This window comes from Oncorhynchus nerka, linkage group LG10, assembly GCF_034236695.1.
Source record: "Oncorhynchus nerka isolate Pitt River linkage group LG10, Oner_Uvic_2.0, whole genome shotgun sequence".
Classification (NCBI taxonomy): domain Eukaryota; kingdom Metazoa; phylum Chordata; class Actinopteri; order Salmoniformes; family Salmonidae; genus Oncorhynchus; species Oncorhynchus nerka.
Genome location: NC_088405.1, coordinates 89,053,735 through 89,073,563, shown reverse-complemented (window position 1 = coordinate 89,073,563; position 19,829 = coordinate 89,053,735). Strand labels below are relative to the sequence as shown.

The 19,829-nt window shown below is 42.0% G+C and overlaps 1 protein-coding gene across 4 annotated transcripts; it reads right to left on the bottom strand.

Annotated features, from left to right (window-relative positions):
* Window positions 1–3,008: 3,008 nt before the first annotated feature.
* LOC115136212 (RNA-binding protein 27-like) lies at window positions 3,009–19,090 on the bottom strand. Of its 4 annotated transcripts, none has more exons than XM_029671782.2 (21): window positions 18,870–19,090; window positions 17,880–17,998; window positions 17,598–17,725; window positions 17,427–17,509; window positions 16,963–17,153; window positions 16,426–16,713; window positions 15,431–15,661; window positions 14,651–14,812; window positions 13,790–13,945; window positions 12,030–12,174; window positions 11,720–11,903; window positions 11,333–11,557; window positions 11,041–11,172; window positions 10,783–10,911; window positions 10,599–10,673; window positions 8,679–8,849; window positions 6,978–7,082; window positions 5,890–6,102; window positions 5,599–5,682; window positions 5,369–5,488; window positions 3,009–5,247 (listed from the first exon to the last, which is right to left on the bottom strand). In XM_029671782.2, the coding sequence occupies exons 1-21, from the start codon at window positions 18,929–18,931 to the stop codon at window positions 5,161–5,163; spliced, it is 3,090 nt and encodes a 1,029-aa protein (XP_029527642.1). In that variant the 5' UTR covers window positions 18,932–19,090; the 3' UTR covers window positions 3,009–5,160. The 4 variants fall into 4 exon arrangements, with proteins under 4 accessions (XP_029527642.1, XP_029527643.1, XP_029527644.1 ...); XM_029671783.2 differs by having other exon boundaries at window positions 11,041–11,169; XM_029671784.2 differs by having other exon boundaries at window positions 13,799–13,945.
* Window positions 19,091–19,829: the final 739 nt, after the last annotated feature.

The window sequence follows — 19,829 nt, the reverse complement described above, 5'->3', positions numbered from 1 at the left end:
TAACGTGTGGTTCCAGACGTAATATAATGAACACAGATCATGTGTGCAGTCTATTTTTATTAATTTGTCATGTTTTTTAGCAGTTTTATCATCATCAAGGGTAAAACAGGAGCGTGGTTAGCTTCAGCAGCATGGACAGCTCCAGTATTGGCTTCTCGAGGCGACAGGTGATTCTCACACAGTTAAATGAGGGAACCGTGCTTCGACCAGTCTTCAACAATCAGAGGGTGTGGCAAATGAATAGCATACGTGAAATCTAATTCCACACAAATTCTATACCATTAATGAAATTATAAAATGTGTAGATGAAATATACCAATAGATTCATTCCCTTCAATCCAGTCAATGTATGCTTAGAATATGAAACCACTCTTGATTTATGTACAAACATTTTTTCAAGAGGCAAAAAAGAAACAAAGGTAGCTCAAAAAGAAACAGAAATAAATAAAAACTTGGTCATATTAAAAATAAAATTCCTTGAAAAATGATCAACATTAAGTAACGTTATAGGCCTACATTGATTTAAAAATGTATAGATAAAGAACTAGCGTACTTCATACTTTATCAAAAACGAAAGAGCAATCTATAATAAGATTTCTCTTGAAAATATGATTTGGGTAATTTATTAATTCCATGTCTATCTCTCGAGCAATTACTGATAAATAAAAAATATTAAAACGATTAGTTAAGACCTCCCGAGTGGCGCAGCAGTCTAAAGGCGTCAGTGCAGATCCGGGTTCGATACCGGACTGTGTCTCAGCTGGCCGCGACCGGGAGAACATGAAGCGGCGCATAATTAGCCCAGCGTCGTCCGGGTTAGGGGAGGGTTTGGTAGGCGGGGATGTCCTTGTCCCATCGCGCTCTAGCGACTCCTGTGGCGGGACGGGCGCATGCATGTTCACGCAGTCGCCAGGTGTACTGTGTTTCCTCCGACACATAGGTGTGGCTGGCTTCCGGGTTAAGCGGACAGTGTGTCAAGAAGCAGTGCGGTTTGGCGGGTTGTGTTTCGGAGGAAGCATGGCTCTGGACCTTCACCTCTCCCGATGGGACAAGACTGTAACTACCAATTGGGCAGAAAAAGGGGTAAAAGTAAAAAATTGTTTTTATTAGTAATGAAAAAATATGATTGTCAAAATTATTCTAAAACTGCGGCTTATATGCCCCATATAGCACCAGGCTAAAGCCAAAAGTATGTTAGTTGAATCTGGACTGACTGAAATAGGGATCACTTTAATGCTGCACATCCAAAACGACAAACTTGTTATTTACAGGTATTCCTGATCTTAATCCTTCCCATCATTGCATTGGGATAGGGTCAGTTCAAGATGATCGATTTTGGCCAAATCTGATTACAGGATCTTGTAGATAAAACACCTACAGTACACACAACAGCAATATTGGCTGAATATAATTGGAGCAGGTCAGGGCAGGGCCTTGCTCTCATCTCCCTCCCCATGCAGGTGAACAGAGCACCTGTCCTCAGTGCATTAGATCTCATGTGGCAGGCTGAATGCCTCTCCCAGCAGTAGAAAGAGGAGCCAGGCAGGCCAGTGACACAGCGCTTCCATCTGATCCTGGCCACCTCTCCTCCGGTTCCTCAGACAGTGAATAATTCAGCAGCATGGTGGCAGGCATCCATTACCACGTTGGCATGTCCTTATTCATTATAGAGATTAAAACAGGCAAGGTCTTTTCTCACCACTGGACCTGTTGAGTGAGTGAGAGAGACAACATCTTGTCAGGGTAGACTTTTTGTATACTGTACAGTAGGCCTATACTTTAAAGGAAGTCCGACTCATTGCCTGGCTGGGCTGCAAAGATGTTCAGAACTGAGAAACAAACTATGTCATGTATTATTCCATTCAATACTTTACCCTGAATTAAGTATAATGTCCTTCTCTCTCTTGCTCACATGAACTCTTTATTCTTAGACTTCTTAATAACAGTATGTATAATTCAGTGGTCATTGTTGGCTTGTCATCTGTGTGCATTCCCATTCTGAAGATTGCATCTGACATGTTTTATGGATTTGTTTGTATCGAGATGTGACAGCAGCACTCATCTCCCTAGCCTGTGTACAGCTCATAAGGTTTCCTTCACCAAATGACCCTCCAATTGTTGTCTGTCTCCACTTTGGGATCTGTGGCGCGTGCACGTAGTGCTCATCACCTGGGCGACAGGGGATGTGAGGACGAGTGGCTGTGGTTGACATTTCGTCCCACGGGTAACCCAACAGCGCTTGCATTAAATCAAATAGACTCTTGAGTGTTTTTCACTTCACTTCCTAAAGTAAGGAATGTTCATGCATTATTTATCAACATTTGAATATGTCAAAGTCACTGAAGCCAATTTAAGTTCCTCTCTGTGTTGGAATTCTGTTTTGGTGGGTGGGATGGGTGCCATGGAGGAAGCCCACCCGAGAATGACCCTGTTTTGGTGGGTGCCATGGAGGAAGCCCACCCGAGAATGACCCTGTTTTCCCATCATCATACAAATAAAACTGTGTGCCGGTACAGCTCCTCTCCATATGTATTTGGACAGTGAAGCAATTAAAACATTTTGTGGCTCTACACTCCAGCATTTTGGATTTGAGATCAAATGTTTCATGAGGTAACAGTACAGAATGTAACCTTTTATTTGAGGGTATTTTCATACATCTGATTTAGCGTGAATAAATGAAAGCACTTTATATATCTAGTACCCCGATTTGAAGATGTCACAAGTATTTGGACAAATTTCACTTAGTGTATTCAAGTTGGAGAAAGTTGAGTATTTGGTCACATATTTCTTGCACACAAACTTGTTGGATGCATTTACAGCTTGTTTTGGTTGTGTTTCGGATGATGTTTTCTACAATAGGAAGTGAATGGTGAATAATGTATCGTGTCATTTAGGAATGACTTTTGTCAACACTTTTACACGAATGCGGGTGCTAACATAATTATGGATAATCATGAATGATGGGTGAAAAAGTTAGTAAGACATTACTAAAGGAATGACAACACAGGTTTTGAAGTTAATATTCTTTTGGAATGTTCTCCCACCCAGGTAGAAATTTGAATGTCATTTTTTTTTTTTTTTGCTGGTGTCAAATTCAAATTGTTTATATTTTGTATTTTGTTTCTCTTCCAAGCTCCCCATTCCTCCATCTTTATTGGTAAAAGCAAACATGCTAGTGAGTTAGAAATCCATTTTACAAACAGAATAAATCAAAAATACACCCACATCCCGCAAATATAAACAGTAACAAATCCCCAAATGATTCTTCCAATAAATGAGTTGCATTTTACACTACGATGTCACAGTAGCATCCACGTTGCAGTACAAACAAGTGTACAAGTTTCTCAAAGCAATTTCTGAAATCCTACTTTGACATGTAATAGACCTGTCCATAAATGACATTTAAGAAAATGACTGTTCATAAAAGCACATAGCAAAACAAGTGTGAGGGTTACTGTGCAGTGATAAAGATCTTATTCTTTTGCCTTTTCCTTCTGGTCTTCCATCCCTTTCTCCCATTTCAATGGGCATTTTATTTATTTCCAAAACTAAATATAGATATAAGTGTCATGCTGATGTCTGTTACATGGTTACACCAAGCCTCACTGATGGAGATGAGGCAAAGTCTAGGAGTCCAAGAGTAAGCCTCCAACTTTCCACATCTCTAATCTAACTTTCAATAGGACTGCAAAATGAACAGGGATCAAAAATCTGTTAGGGCTACGGCAACATAAAACTGTTTTTCCTTTGCACTCAACGTTGAATTAAATGGTCTAGTCTAGAGTTAGAGAGAAACTGGCCAAATATGAAAGAAGAACATGCTTTAGAGTTCAATATCTGTAGATCAGCAGCAGCAATACAGGACTCGTTTTTTCCTCTCCTGACTAAATGTAAATACAGTATGTAAGGACAAATAATACACACGTTTTTTCATCAAGTATACACATTCAAAAGAGGATGTTACTTTGCTCATTTCATAGCTACCAACACAATGCTTCTTGACTTGCAGGGAGTCCTCACTCATTAACACTAAGTGCCTCACACCGAATGGATTAAACTGCTGCCGAATATTGCTACTGTAAAATAAGATCAGAAACTGTGCATGGAGAAATCTGTTACAAATGTCTGGTTTACTTGTCAGCTCTCAAAACCATGCAGCTAAATCCTGGTAAGAATGTGTTGTGAAGTGACGCCACAAGGGTTGGTTTAACACAAACCTACCTTAAGTAGGGGACATTAAGTACTCTTGCTTGAAAATAAAATGGGCCCTCTTTTCCTGACAACTTCAACATTCATTCAAATGACAAACTGAAAAAATATCAACAAAGTAATTCCTATTGCAAGAAAAATAACAAATCTCATAAAAACGCAGCCTTCTGATTATGTAAGGCAAAATTATATATAAAACCAAATGCTCAGTATACATTCAAACACCATTGTCTACAGATCTCAAACAAATTTGACAATAGATGACTAGATCCTCATCCAAAGATGTCTTTGGTCTCAGATGACAGAAGAGATGACTTGGGAAAAGAGAAAATAGAGTTGTTAAACACCATCTCAAAAGTGCGTAACATTAGTCTTGGTGTTCATATGTGCATAAAGTGGCACCACACATTTAGTCAACAACAAAATACTCAGTGAAATATCAAGTGTCTCTCTTTGAATCCAAGATGGAGGCTGTATCTAATTTACATTTCAACAGGGGATGCTGATTCTGTAATCTGTAGCTGTGACAGCATAGCCATCCCTGGACCTTGAGCCTCGTAATTATAGACAACATCAGTCAAATAAGAGAGGATGAAACCATAGCTTAAATATTTATAAAAATACCTATTCACAGTAGTCATAAATGTTGTACTGATATTATCTGGTAACCACATCGAAACATACATTTATTTATAACGGTTTAGATTTCTCAGCAAAAGTGAGATTTTAATAATTATTCAGATGTTTCAAGAGAAAACAGTCTGCCCTTTCAAGCTTCACACGTATCATTAAAGTATAGACTCTCATATTAGTCCTTATTTCTTCAGTCTCAAAATACTGGAAGCTGGTCTAAAAAAACCTAAAGAAGTGATTTCCGTCAAATCTGCTTGAATTAGTTTAAAAAATATATCAATGTCCTTCCCACGAAAAAGTGTGACGTTCGTATTGCCTTCATCGCCTCCATGAACGACTCTCATACTCGTCATCCTCATCGTCGTCTTCCTCCTCTTCCATAAGCAGGTAGGGGCTGACTTCCTCCTGGAGGAATCAAATGAAATAATCATCTTTAGATCAAGCGGTTCATTGCGTGATGATTTTACATGGTTTTCCAAAATGCTATAAGAAAACAGGAAATAGGGAGAGAAGTACAGTAACTTACCGCATTGACCTCTTCCTTCGAGTCCTCCTCCTCAGGTTCTGTGGATACGGATGGTGTCTTCGGCTTGAACCATGCAATCTGTAGAACGCGACCTTTGAACTTTGCTCCTTGGTTTGCAGCCTATAACGTGAAAATGATCGTGAATGGTAAAATTAAATTAAAACTTGAGAACTTTCTCGGTTATAAAGGAATCAAAATGTTACTGTATGCATGCCATCTGCAGGACATACATTCTCCGCGTCGCTCCGGGTCTTGAACGTCATGACAACACTGGTAGCATCCTGATCACGGAGCTCCTCTATCTCACCAAATTTCTGTGACAAGGACGAGAATACAGAAACAGCCGTAAGTACCTGTAGAAACTCCTTTACACATCTCTCTGGTGGAAGCACTGTTTTTACAACTATAATGATTCATGCTTTGTACCACTTGAGTTCTAGCACAGACCTTTCAATATTCAAATAAGACGTTTTGGGAAAATTATACAACTAGCTGGATTTGATAAGGGTGTATTTCCTTACCACAAAGTGAGGCATCAGCTCCTCCTTCTCTTCCTGTGTGACTCCCAGGATGGCGATGGCTCGGGGCCTGTGGTCCACCACCATGTGATTGCCACCTCCTCTGCCACCTCCTCTGTGTCCCCGTCCCCTGCCCCTTCCTCGGCCCCTGCCCCTGACGCCTGCTGCGTCGCCCACCTTCCCACGCCCGGTTGGTATCAGGCCCAACCGGGTGGCCTGGGGGAACACAATCAACAAGGTCATCAGATCCACAACTAACTTCCATTTCTCAACAACACACAGCATGAGGTGCCAGCTGACACTAAGGTGATGCCACAGATCCACATGTGGAACCAAGACAGCTGGCCGTGTCACCAGACCCCAAACCAAGGTGGTGGAGATGGTGCTACCTGGCATGTCCCCACCAAACAGTGCCAGGCATCAGTATCCAGGAAGAAAATGTAGTGCTACTGAGAACCAGTGTCCCCACAGGCTTGGTATCCATATTTAATGTGTCCAAGGGAACATGTACCAGCAGACTGACTGTGGTGGCCCTGATGGCTTGGAGCAGAGCACCAACACTCCTCCTCATCCTAATTGTCATCCCTCCACTTTCTTACAAGGAACACAATCTCAAACTTTAATGACATCAGATGCATCAATGTAGGATCTCTGTTTGGTTAGGATTCATTAGTGGGTGTCCTCTGGGCTTGGTAAGTGCCTGCAGTTTAATGTGCAGAAGAGGGGTAAAGCCATGCATATTTCATGGGGGCTAATTTAAGCACACCATGCTGGAAAAGCAATGCAGAGGGCTGTTAACAAAAATACATTTCTTGTTTTCAGCCTGATCCTCTAACATCAACTATGACATAATGTGACTAGCGACAGACAGAACAGCTGTGGGACAAGGAATATGTTCACTTCCAAGGTGATGCCTTTCTGCTTACTTCAGACCATTCTTGAAAAGGTTGCATTTTAACCAACAGTACACATGTTCTGGAGGTGCTGAGGCTGCCACTCCTCCTTCAGTATGCCAGAAGACTGCCACATTCCAGACATGTTCATTAATGCTAGAGAGCACTTCCCAAATGATGGATGCCCTGTGTACCCACCTCAACCTGCAGCTGACCCAGTCTCCTCTTCAGGTCGGTCGTGTCCTCTCCAGAACTCATCTTCTTGTGGAAATCAAGCTCTGCGTCCAAAAGCTCCTTTTGTGCCTGAGGGAGAGCACCATTATTTTGGGATTTCCAAAATGCATGCTCCATAGAAATAGAATGAATACTCCCAGTTGGTATTAGTCCGAATGTTCTGGCCCACTGCTGTGGGGGAAAACAACCTGAGGTTACCTTGGTTACCCCACTGGCTCACAGCAAAAACTTTACCCTTTTCAAAACAATGTTCTTGTTGTCTACTTTTTTTAGTCAATTGCAAAAATACATTTAGGAAAAGTACAACATGTCTAAAGATTACTTTCAACATTGCCTGCTCCAGAGTGTTCTCACTACTTAGAAAAAGCGTAATATTAAAGGGCTTCCCTCATGCCACCTTTTAAATGAAGCTAGTAGCCACATGAGGGCTCTTCTGACAGGCTTCCCTACATGCAGTCGGATTTTTGACCAGGTTACATGTATATTGAACACCACATCTTTGTCATGTTTTGTTGTTTCTGTAGAACTAAACATTTTTATTTATTTATATATTTTTAAATCGACAATATAGGTGACTCTTTTACAATGGGGGTCAATGGGAAATAATGATTGTTCTCCCCAATTTGTGGGCGTGGTCAAGGGGAATTCCTTCTTATGACGTAAATAGACAGAGTACAGAAGGGGCTTGGAGCCTCTGAAACCCAGTTTCCTAGGTTGGGCTGGCCTTGGTGGGCTAGCTCAAATTGCGTTTCCAGTGCCTCCAGGAATTAGAAATGTCATGTTGCTGGGTAGCCAATTTGTGACTGTGCAGGTGGCTTTTGCTAATGTTGCTAGCAATCTTGCACCCCATACTCCTGCCAGTGCCAGCTAGAATCATAGCCATGTATTTAATTTCGCTACCAAAACGGTTAGTGTAGTCGCTAGCATTACAAGCTAGCTAGCTTAATTGCTACCTTGCTTGCCATGACATTGGTTATTAGCTAGCTAGCTAACCAAGCAAACCGGACGACAGGTTTGATGCGAAGCTAGATTTTAATGACCTGGCCAGATAACAGGAATTGTATCTTGCTAGCTTGTTTCAACTGATTTGCTAGCTAACGTTTGGTAGCTAGCATTAGAAGGCTAACTGTTCTTATAAAAAAGTTTGTGTAGCGCCAAAATGAATGAAGGATCCAGCTATGGTGGTAATTTGTGTAATGTCTGACTGTTACAATACTGCTTGTTGCTGTTAGCTAGCGCATGGACAGCCCAGATGAGCTAGCTAAATGTGTCAGCATCCTGCAGTGATTAATTAGCTATCTGGTGGTTGCATAGTAACGTCGTCACCAGCTCGAACTCTAATAGAACTGGCACCAGTTGTGAAACTGGGGGGCGCTGGCCCGGGTTTCCCTCGACCCAGCTCGAATTTGAGAATTCCATTCGAGCCATCTCAAATATGCCCTAATTTTAAGTGCCAGTGGACATAGAGCTTAATTAACCCTGACAATTTGACTGGTCAACTCATGGGTTTACAATGGCTGCCTGGTATTGTGATGCAATAATTTCCATGTTAATGTTCATTCACATTTTGTAACTGACCAAGCGCATGCAATGGAATGTAATTTTTGTAATGTCAGTTGAGTTGATTCAACAAATCACAGAATATGATATGGTAGGTAGACTTACATCGGTCTTAGTCTTGGACTGAGCCGTGTTGGCTGTGGAATGAGAGGCTGGGTTCATCTCGTTCTGAAGCTGGGAGATCTTGTCGGTCAGATCCTTCAGAGTCTTCATAATGTTGGCCCTCTCCTCTGGCTTCAATGTGGCCCTGTTCTTTTCAAGTCTGTTGATCAGAGCCTATAGGAGGGAGGACATGAGATTAACTGACTAATCAATGTAAGACGAGCAGGGTGTCCAGGACAACACCCAGGGTCTCTTGGTCTAGAGGTGTCCTTGTTTTGATAGTGAAAGGACAACACGATGATCACAGCATGTGGTTTATTTGCGACTAAAATGAAAGGTGGTGATGGTGGCATCCTTTAAATTAAGTCGGAAGTTTACATAAACCTTAGCCAAATACATTCAAACTCAGTTTCACAATTCCTGACATTTAATCAGAGTAAAAAATTAATGTCTTAGGTCAGTTAGGATCACCACTTCATTTTAAGAATGTGAAATATCAGAATAATAGTAGAGAGAATGATTTATTTCAGCTTTTATTTATTTAATCACATTCCCAGTGGGTCAGAAGTTTACATACATTCATTAGTATTTGGTAGCATTGCCTTTAAATTGTTTAACTTGGGTCAAACGTTTTGGGTAGCCTTCCACAAGCTTCCCACAATAAGTTGGGTGAATTTTGGCCCATTCCTACTGACAGAGCTGGTGTAACTGAGTCAGGTTGTCGGCCTCCTTGCTCGCACACGCTTTTTCAGTTCTGCCCAAAAAAATTCTATAGGATTGAGGCCAGGGCTTTGATGGCCACTCCAATACCTTGACTTTGTTGTCCTTAAGCCATTTTGCCACAACTTTGGAAGTATGCTTGGGGTCACCCAAAGTATGCTTGGGGTCGTCCCATTTGCGACCAAGCTTTAACTTCCTGACTGATGTCTTGAGATGTTGCTTCAATATATCCACATAATTTTCCTACCTTATGATGCCAGCACCCCCACAACATGATGCTGCCACTCCCATGTTTCACGGTTGGGATGGTGTTCTTCGGCTTGCAAGCATCCCCTCAAACAGTTCTATTTTTGTTTCATCAGCCCAGAGGACATTTCTCCAAAATGTACAATCTTTGTCCCCATGTGCAGTTGCAAACCGTAGTCTGGCTTTTTTGTGTTGGTTTTGGAGCAGTGGCTTCTTCTTTGCTGAGCGGCCTTTCAAGTTATGTCGATATAGGACTTGTTTTACTGTGGATATAGATACTTTTGTACCCATTTCCTCCAGCATCTTCACAAGGTCCTTTGCTGTTATTCTGGGATTGATTTGCACTTTTCGCAACAAAGTACGTTCATGTCTAGGAGACAGAACGTGTCTCCTTCCTGAGTGCTATGACGGCTGCGTGGTCCCATGGTGTTTATACTTGCGTACTATTGTTTGTAAAGATGAACATGGTACCTTCAGGTGTTTGGAAATTTCTCTCAATAACTAATCAGACTTGTGGAGGTCTACAATTTATTTTATGAGGTCTTGGTTGATTTCTTTTGATTTTCCCATGATGTCAAGCAAAAAGGCACTGTCGGCCTTGAAATACATCCACAGGTACACCTCCAATTGACTCAAATTATGTCAATTAGCCTATCAAAAGCTTCTAAAGCCATGACATAATTTTCTGGAATTTTCCAAGCTGTTTAAAGGCACAGTCAACTTAGTGTATGTAAACTTCTGACCCACTGGAATTGTGATAGTGAAATAATCTGACTAAGGCAATTGTTAGAAAAATGACTTGTGTTATGCACAAAGTTGATGTCCTAACCGACTTGCCAAAACCATAGTTTGTTAACAAGAAATTTGTGGAGTGGTTGAAAAACAAGTTAATGACTCCAACCTAAGTGTATGTAAACTTCCGACTTCAACTGTATGTAGTATAAGCAACCATCATACCTTTTGACATTCAATCTGCTTTTCTAGCATCTCCTGCTTCTTTTTTCTCATGTCCTGCTGCAACTTCAATGTCTCCTGAAACAAGAATAAAACAATTATTTATAGTGTAATTTTGATTTGTGTATAAAAAGGTAATGACTGACTATGAAAGTCATTCAACATGACGCTGGCAAAAATTACTTGCCTGCTTCTTTTTCAAGATCTCCTGTGCTTCAAGTGCTTTGGCAGTTTTACCAAGTGACTTGGACGCTCCCTTGTGGACTGTGGAGTTATAGGGCCCCTTCTGAAGGGCCACAGAAGTAGAGAAGAGTGCCTAGGACAGGAAGAGACAGACAGACCCTTTGATTACTACCTGACCCCGTCTACTCTCTTTGCCATCATACAACACCATGCTGTAACTCTGCATAGGGGCACTCTCAGAGCATAGGAGCTGACGGCTTACCGCTGCAGGGTCTGCGCTGGGGTGCGAGACGTCCAGTTTGCCTCCGGCCACAGCCCCAACACCAAGGCCATGTTTGGACAACGTCTTATTATTCAGCACATAGGCTCCGGGATTGTGTTGCTTGATCACCTGCTGGTTTATACAGAGATACATAAGAGTCATGAAAGAAATGTTGATCACATCTAACCTGGAACTTAGAACCTCTCCATTCAAAATCAAAACTACTGTTTGAACGAATAAATGCTTGGCCAGCTAAAAAGGTTTTAGCAGTAGTCAGAAGTGCTCTGTCCACCTTATGAACGCTGGGGTGCTGCTGCCCCATAGCAGAGCTCTGTCCGTGTCCGTCCCCCTGGCCCTGACCCATGCCCTGTCCCTGCTGGTTGTTGGCCTCACGGTGCCAGTACACACGGATGAAGCGGTTGTTGAGCACCGCCTCAGTGCTGGAGATGGCCTGCCGTGCCTCCTCATTGGCTGTGTACTGGATCAGCGCTGCCTCGGGGTCGCCACCAAATACCACCTATTGGAGGAGACAGGTCAGAAAGTAGTAAACAGGAAGGCCAGAAGTTATGTCCCTTATTCACCCTCCAAAGTAAAATGCATGTACACGCCCTAACATTTATTGATCTAAGACATTTTTGTAGTGGTACACATGGTTTCAAGGAATTGTCAGATTTCTTACCTGAATGTTTACGATGGTACCAAACTTGCTAAAGTGCTCATTCAATTTGGTGATGTTGTTGAGATCTCGGGGGATTTTGCGAACTTCAAGCTTAGTGTTGACGTAGTGATTCTTCTTGGGGAAGCCCCCGTGTTGGGGCTTGTTGTTGGGGAAGTTGAGCTGGTTGTTGGCCTGGTAGTTGGGCCTGGAAGAGAATGAGTTATTCGTCTCTTACATTTTTTAAAATAGGTATTTTCTTAAAACTGTATTGTTGGTGAAGGGCTTGTAAGAAAGCATTTCACTGTAAGGTACAATTTTACAATGTTCTTACTTGTCCATCCAGGGTTTTTTGGGCGGTGGACCCTCTGTGGGCCCCAGGGGCCTCTTCCTACCCTCATGCTCTGTGCTGCTGTAGCGACACACACTGCTGGGGACACTGGCCACTGCCGGCTCTGTCTGGATCACGATGTTAGCCGCTGGGACAGGAGAAACACATTGTCAGTCATAATGACAGCTCGATATCTGGACCGCTGTGTCTGGATGAGACGGAGGATACGTAAAGGCAGGATTCATACACATTTTGACAGATGGTATTGCGACTTTTCACCAAATTCCCCATGACCAACAATTGGTGTAGTCTACATACGTATATTAAAAAAAAGCATGAGTGACTGCTCTCTGATGCTATGTACCATCTCCTGTCGTTGTGCAAGGCAATTAAACACCACCCCCCGCCACAAAGTAGAATACCTGTTAGGCAACTGTATATAAAAAATTTAAAAAGTGATCAACCCTCAGTCTGGAGAGCTTCTTCGTGAGCAGGCTTTGGTCCAGCCCTGCTCTGACAGAGTCAGTTTATCAAGGTTTGGTTGAGCAGCTCATTTCTAAAATGTGGGTAGTTTAAAGGGGGACTGGAATAAAAGCCTGGAGGATGGTTAACCACCATTTATGTAAAACATTGCAACATTACATTAGCTCATTCAAAAATATCAAAGATCAAATGGCTATGGTAGTGGGGCTGGGCGATATGGAAAAAAATACCATATTTTTCAAATTTGATGTTTTTGAATAATAAAGGTTTATATGCTTTGAGTATCTTGGTCTGGGGTTGTGAGGCCGGTTGAACTTACTGCCAAATTCTCTAACATTACGTTTGTAGAGAAAAAATATATATGTTTGTAGCCCTTTATTGTCCCCAGCACAAGCTACACCTGTGTAATGATGATGCTGTTTAACCAGCTTCTTGATATACCACACCTGTCAGGTGGATGGATTATCCTGGCAAAGGAGAAATGCTCATTAACAGGGATATAAACAAATTTGGGCACAAAATATGAGCGAAATAAGCTTTTTGTGCATATGGAGATTTTTTTCTTTCTTTTTTTTCAGCTCATGAAACATGGGACCAGCACTTTACATGTTGCATTTATATACTTGTTCAGTTTAAATGTATTGAACATGAATTAATTTGCCCAAGTTTATCACAAGACATGAATAGAACGCATCAGTAATTCGCATTTCCTGCAACTTTCTGAAGAGCAAAAAGAATGCCACTGTGTCTGTGTGGTGCACACCTCTGCCACTGTGTAGCTGTTAGCGATGATGCTAGCTAATGAAAATCTTCTGGTTGATGGAAAGGCTTTCCCAAAAACCTTCTCACAATTAAATGCTAATGACAAACTTCAGGATATAATTGCATAATTTCACAAGGCCCCCTGGAAGAATTATATCAGGATTATGTTAATCAGTCCAGTAGGTATTTGTTTTGAAAACTCTACCATCACATGGGCGCTATAAAAAAAAAAAACACTAAACAGCCTCTTGGATAGGTGCACAATTCAATTACAGTAACTACACCCCAAAATCTAATATTTTACCCTGACCTCAAAAGTGGTCTACGGATATGATTTAAGCATTGCTGTGGACTTAGAACATCCTATTTAGTTTTGGGAAAATCTAAATGGAATCAGGTAAAAAAAAGAAAATAAAAAAAAGAAGATTTCATAGCACCCTAAATACAGAAGTCCTCATGTTTACTATAGGTTAGGATCAGAAAGAAAGCCCAAACTAAACCACCAAAGTATGACCCACATGTGATACCTCTGGATCCCTGGCCATCCCCGGAGGTGAGGCCGATCAGGTTGGGCCTCTGGGTCTGGATGCGGGGGATGAACTGCCTGTACTGGGGCCGGCCGGCTGCTGTCATGCCTGGAGACTCTGGGTTGTAACCCTCTGGGTCATAATTATCTGGCCACACAAGGGAGAACAGACAAACATTAGAAGAAGTCAGTGTTTTACACAGTGAGAATACCCAAATAGGCCTATCCATCACAACACCTACTTTAACTATATGGCTACACTACAACTACAGGGAGAAAGAAAATACAGTTCTAGTATTGAACTCAATATTATACCGTCTGCTTTTGCTCTATAATGTTCAATGGCTTGGGACTCAATAATGCATGCACTAAACTAGAGCAACTAAAAATAACATTTCAATTGAGAAGTGAAACACACTGCATTTTAATTTCCTCTCTTATGTGGGCAGGAAACTAAAATAGAGTTTTTGCACTGTCTAATGTGCAGCTTACAGGAACAGTGGACTTAAATTCATCAACAGTGCAACCCTCTGGTGAAAAGATGCTACTGCACCCTAAAGAAACGACTAGATCATGCAGGCCAGGCAGTAGCACAAAATCAAAACTAACACCCTCACTCAAAAAGGAAATAATTTGCAACACATGAATGAACCATGTGAACATAAATACTTTAAGACAAACAGCATTTCTATGTCCTTCCTCACTACAGTCAAACAATACCATTTTGTTCACATGGATTTGAAAGTCAGTGCATGTCAAATAAAACAAATTGACAAAAATGTGAACAATATGGGAGCTATGCTCATAAAAGTACCACTTTGCCAAACTTATTGAGAAAAGCATAGTTGCTTACATTCTGACTGAGAATATTGGGGGTGTAGAGAGACAGAAGAGGGAGGTGGTGGTGGTGGAGGAAGAGGAGGAGGTCCCACTCCAGGCAGTCCTAGAGAGGACGCAGAACTCGTCCCTGAGTGGTTGGGAGTTTCTATCCCACTTGTTGGTATCAATGGGGGCCCTATGGGAGATAAAATTCCAAGCTGAACCCAGTAGATAAAAGCCACTGGTAATTTACTTAATAAACTCCTTAACAGAATAGGCTAGGTAAAGTACTACAGACATAAAAATTAAGTATAGGGTGAGTACTAGTGAGGGTAAGACAACAAAGACAGACGTTTCCCTGAGGTGTGTTTCTATGTAGCACAACAGTCCTTATAACATGCTATTTCTCCATGGAACAGGCCAGCCTTGAACAGGGAAACAGCTTTCTTCTCATTGATACAAACACATCCATGCACCCTAAAATGACTCATCCATAGAACTTGTCTTTATAACATGTGACAGCATGGGCAGTGCGCCATTGAGGCTACAACCCATAGGAATCCCCACCTAGTTGACTACTTTAAAAATGGTGGAAGCCCTCAATGGCAATGTCCACGCTAAAACGGCTTATATCCATGATGTGTCCTCCATCTCTAGGCTCTCACCACATCAGGAACTAAAGCTAGGGCCCTGGGTTTTTCTTAATCACGTGGACTGACCAGGAAAAACTATTGGCCTTAGCCTATGTCAAACAATGACTGGTGAGCATTCCGGGTTGAGTTCCTAATTGGAGACACATGAGAACATTACTCACCAGGAGGCGGCATAGGGAAGATGCCCGGTGGGGGTGGCTGGCCATGGAGGGGCATTGGCATCCTGATGGCCGGGGGTGGCTGGCCGTGGGGGGGCATGGCCATGCGGGCCGGTGGAGGCATGCCAGGTGGAGGAAACGGAATCATGGCGGGCAGCGTGACGTCGTCCACGATCAGAGGATCATTGCCATGGTCAAAGGGACAGAGGTCACCACGCACACAGAAACCTTTTTCTGTGGAAGACAAGAGACTGATCAAAATTCCATAAAAATAAAAAAATGAATTCCTTTCTTACTGTAAATGCACTCAGCAAGATGCTTGCCAATAATAGCTTTAAAAAATAAATCAGCTCAAATGAGATTATCGGTTTGGCAACCTTGACACTTTGTTTACAGTTCCTGACAAGATCCAGGCTCATCTCTGAACCCTCAAGGTGGGGTGGAGTGAAATGTCATTGCTGTTGAGACTGTTGGATGAATATAAACAGTGTCCCTCAGGGGAAAGATGTTCAACTTGGGTCATTAGCGCTGCTTTAAACCAGGCAAACACCCTACTGAGGGTTGGAATATCACACAACCGATTGCATTTAATCCATAAAGAAAACACGATCGACTGGTATTTTACTAAATATTTGTACAATTTGAATAGAGTAGACATAAGCTTAACGGTCAACAGATATGAACTCTGAAGCACACAATGACTAGAAGGCCATGCGAGGCCACCTGCTTCCATATTCAACATCCTTTTACACATTTTTGCAAGTACATAGATTACATTAGAACTTATTTTGGTTATGGATAAGTGCCTTTCAGTAACAAAAAGATAAAGCTGATTAGCTACGTAACAAAAATGGTTATTGTAAAAGAGAAAGTGTCCTGAACGACTAACCTGACAAAAATAAAACCCAGATATTGTTGCTAGATTTACAGCAAATCTGTAACATCTTGTATCATAATATAGACCAGACTGAAATTAGACCATTTTAGTTAGCCCTTACCGTCATAGTCACGGCAGCGGTGCTTGACTGAAGTGACCTTGTTGAACGGCTTGCCCTCCCTGTGATTAGAGTAGTAATTAGACCAGCTCTCTGTAGTGCTGTCGGGCAAGTGAGCGGGTGCTACCACGGTAACAGAGTTGGGGACTGCTTGGCCCCCGGAGGAGGGAAATGGGTGCTGCTGGGGGGTAGGTAGGAGGGGCGGAGGGTGCTGGTGGGTTACCAGGGACCCAGAGGTGGAGTTGAAACTCTCGGGCTCCTTTCTCTCCACTTCAAACTTTGACCTGTAATCTGTTTAACATACACAGACACACAGAAAAGCTTAACCTAAAAGGACACAAAATGCAACATAACACAGGAAAAAAATACCCACTTTAGGAAACATTCTCACCACAGGGGGCATTTAAGGATCCCCGAGTAAAAGTCCAATAAATACACTAATGTCTTTTGCTTGTTCTTAGCAAAGATTTGTTTTCAACCTGTCAGGTTAAACATTTGAAGTAAAGCAAATGTCCATGTCCGTGCCCCTGTGAGTCTCACCTCTCCCTCGGCTGTGCTCCTTGTCCCTGCTCTTGCCTCGGCTCCCACTTCGGCTCCTGCTGCGACTGTAGCTGCGCCCACGAGAGTTGCCTCCGTGCCGGTCATGCCTCTCCCGGTGGGAATCGGTGCTTTTACCGTGGCGGTCCATGTCACGCCGCTTGCGGTCGTCTCGTCTGCGGTCACCACGTCCCCTGTGAGGTCAGGTATGTAGGTTGGTCATTTAGCAGCACCTTTAATACAGCACCGGAACTCAAGGAGTTTCCTGTCTTTGTGGTAATCTGTACTATTGATGTGACTAGCATTTCAACAACAATAACTAAATTATGTGTCAAAGGTGCAGTCCATTAAAAGGGCTCAAGGGCCTAATCAAACTAACACCTTGACCCCAGAGAGCTACATCACTGTCAAGAGGAACTCAATTGAGAACACCAGGAAACAACAAAACATATACATTCCAGCCTCACCTTGATTCGTTTAAGTCAGAGCGGTTTCTCAGTGGACTTCTCCGCCTCCTGTTATCCCCCCTATCCTCTTCTACATGTTCAGCCTTAAGAAAACAACAATAGTTAGATAGGTATATCCCCACTATCAAATACTGACATAATAAGACAGAGGAAGCTCAAAAAAAGCCTTACCTCCACAGCCTGCTGTTTTAACACGGGGAGTTTGGGCTCCTCTTTGGGAACTTCCTTAGGAGGTGGATTCCCCAAGTAGTTTTTGGTGGTCAAACATTCAAAGAGCTTATCAACAAAACCAGTGGTTTCTGCAATAGGGAAAGCATCGAGGCATAAGACCTTTATAAAAATTTCTCTCAAATGATTTCACAGTCAGTCAACTACATGTTTACGCAACGAAAATACTAACATTAGTTGGTGAGATGCAAACCAACACTGACATTAAGGAGTTACGTAGCCTACCTTTTTGTAAAAAGACATCCAGTTGATCTGCACAAAGTGCTTTCAACTCTTTCTCAGGTTTGTCCTTCTTTACCAAAGCCACAACATAGTTGGCTAAAGCAGAGGGGTCGGCCTCACAGCTGCAAAAGCAAACATTATCCATATTACTCAACAGGGTTTGCATAGTTCCCAACCAGAGATACTAGGATACCTGTGTGTACTTTCCCTATCCACATGGGGTACATTAGAAGACCATAGGATACTTGTAAAATGCCCATGTGGGGTACTCCGGACAGAGCAAAATTCAGTGGGTGGTGCAGTAACCGAAAAAGGTTGGGAAACACTGCATTAGACAATATCTAGCTAGAATCATTCATTTGTAACCAAGAGAGTTGTAAGGAAAAAGTTGAGGTTAGACCCTAATCTGATGCAACATAACACATATGCTTCAAATGACAACACACACGTAGTTACATCAACTTGGATGACATGCTTCTTAATTAACTGGTTAGCTAGCTGGTTGGCTAAATGCTAGACGTCACTGCTAGCGCTGTCTAAGGCCGGGTAGATGCAGCTAACTTAGCCACTAAATTTATGATAGGATGTTAAACAAACTGAGTAGACTAAGTAGTTACCCATTCATCACAAGCCAAACGTGATGTGCAGCCATTAATATAAATAATTCACCTTGATTGGGACGATGTTGATTGAGTTGAGCAAGCTAGCTTTTAGTTAGATGGCCAAATTAACTACTGTAACGTTAGCTACTTAAATAGCCAGCTAAATTGCGGCAGCGACAGCAAAACACATATCTAAAATGTCATAATCAGATTAGTGTCTGCAATTTATCCAACAAATCCGATATGCAGAATGTGTAACGTCGCATAATTGACAGAACAAACGTTAAATGTGTATTTTTATTGCCATATAACGAGCTAACGTTAGCGGTGGCGTAGCTAGTGCTAACTCGTGCAATCTAGCTAAATGTCATTTCAATTCATCAACACTCACATTGGCTCCAGGAGTTTTGCCAGCCAAGACTTCAAAGCTTCCACATTTTCTATGATCATCATGAAAACGACTTAACAATACTGACTACAAGTTCAATGTGCGTTGTGATATTCCTCCTTTCATCGTCTATAAATGTATATTAGGCTTAGCTAGGCCTTCAATAGTCACTCCACTTGCAGGTCGGACGAATTGCTTTACGTTCAAACACAGGCATGGCAACTTAACTGGCAATGTCGTAAACCGATCAGCTGGCCACACTAAGATTGGGGTTTAGTGCTATCCGGGATCCTTAAGACGTCCCTACCCCCAATTGAAGTTTATATTTAAAATGTTAAGGTACTTTTTCTTTTTATATATTTTTTAACCTTTATTTAACTGGGCAAGGTTAATGTTAGGGTTTAGGGTAGGGACGTCCCAAGGAATCCCGATAGCACTGACCCTAAGTAACCAGTAACCAATCACCCTGAAACTGAATCCCGAGACTCTGGTTTTGCAGCTCTACTTAACATTTTAATTAATGTCGAAGTTTCAATATTCTATGAACAAACTTCAGGCAAGGGTTGACTCTTAACTAAAATCTTATATCAAATCTTTTTTTTTCACTCCTTTAAAAAATCTAAACAATGTAAATTATAACCTATAAACCTATAAATATAACCTATAAATATATATTTCCAATGATAGGTATATGAAGTATATTTCACTGGTCATCTCCAAAGCCAACACCCCCTTTGGCCACCTTTACTTCCAGTTCTCTGCTGCCAATGATTGGAACGAATTGCAAAAATCACTGAAGTAGGAGACTTACTTAGGGAGACCTCACTAACTTTAAGCGTCAGCTGTCAGGGCAGTTTACCGATCGCTGCAGCTGTATACAGCCCATCTGTAAATAGCCCATCCAACCAACTACCTATCTCATCCCCATATTTGTTTTTCTGCTCTTTTGCACACCAGTATTTC

What these genes read in the sequence shown, in the direction of transcription:
- LOC115136212 (XM_029671782.2), bottom strand. Translation starts at nt 18,931, where the DNA reads ATGATGATCATAGAAAATGTGGAAGCTTTGAAGTCTTGGCTGGCAAAA. An exon ending in GCAAAACTCCTGGAGCCAAT is followed by an intron (nt 17,999 to 18,869) that starts GTGAGTGTTGAT and finishes TTGCTTTTGCAG; the next exon opens with CTGTGAGGCCGACCCCTCTG. An exon ending in AGCACCCCAGCGTTCATAAG is followed by an intron (nt 11,173 to 11,332) that starts GTGGACAGAGCA and finishes TGTATAAACCAG; the next exon opens with CAGGTGATCAAGCAACACAA.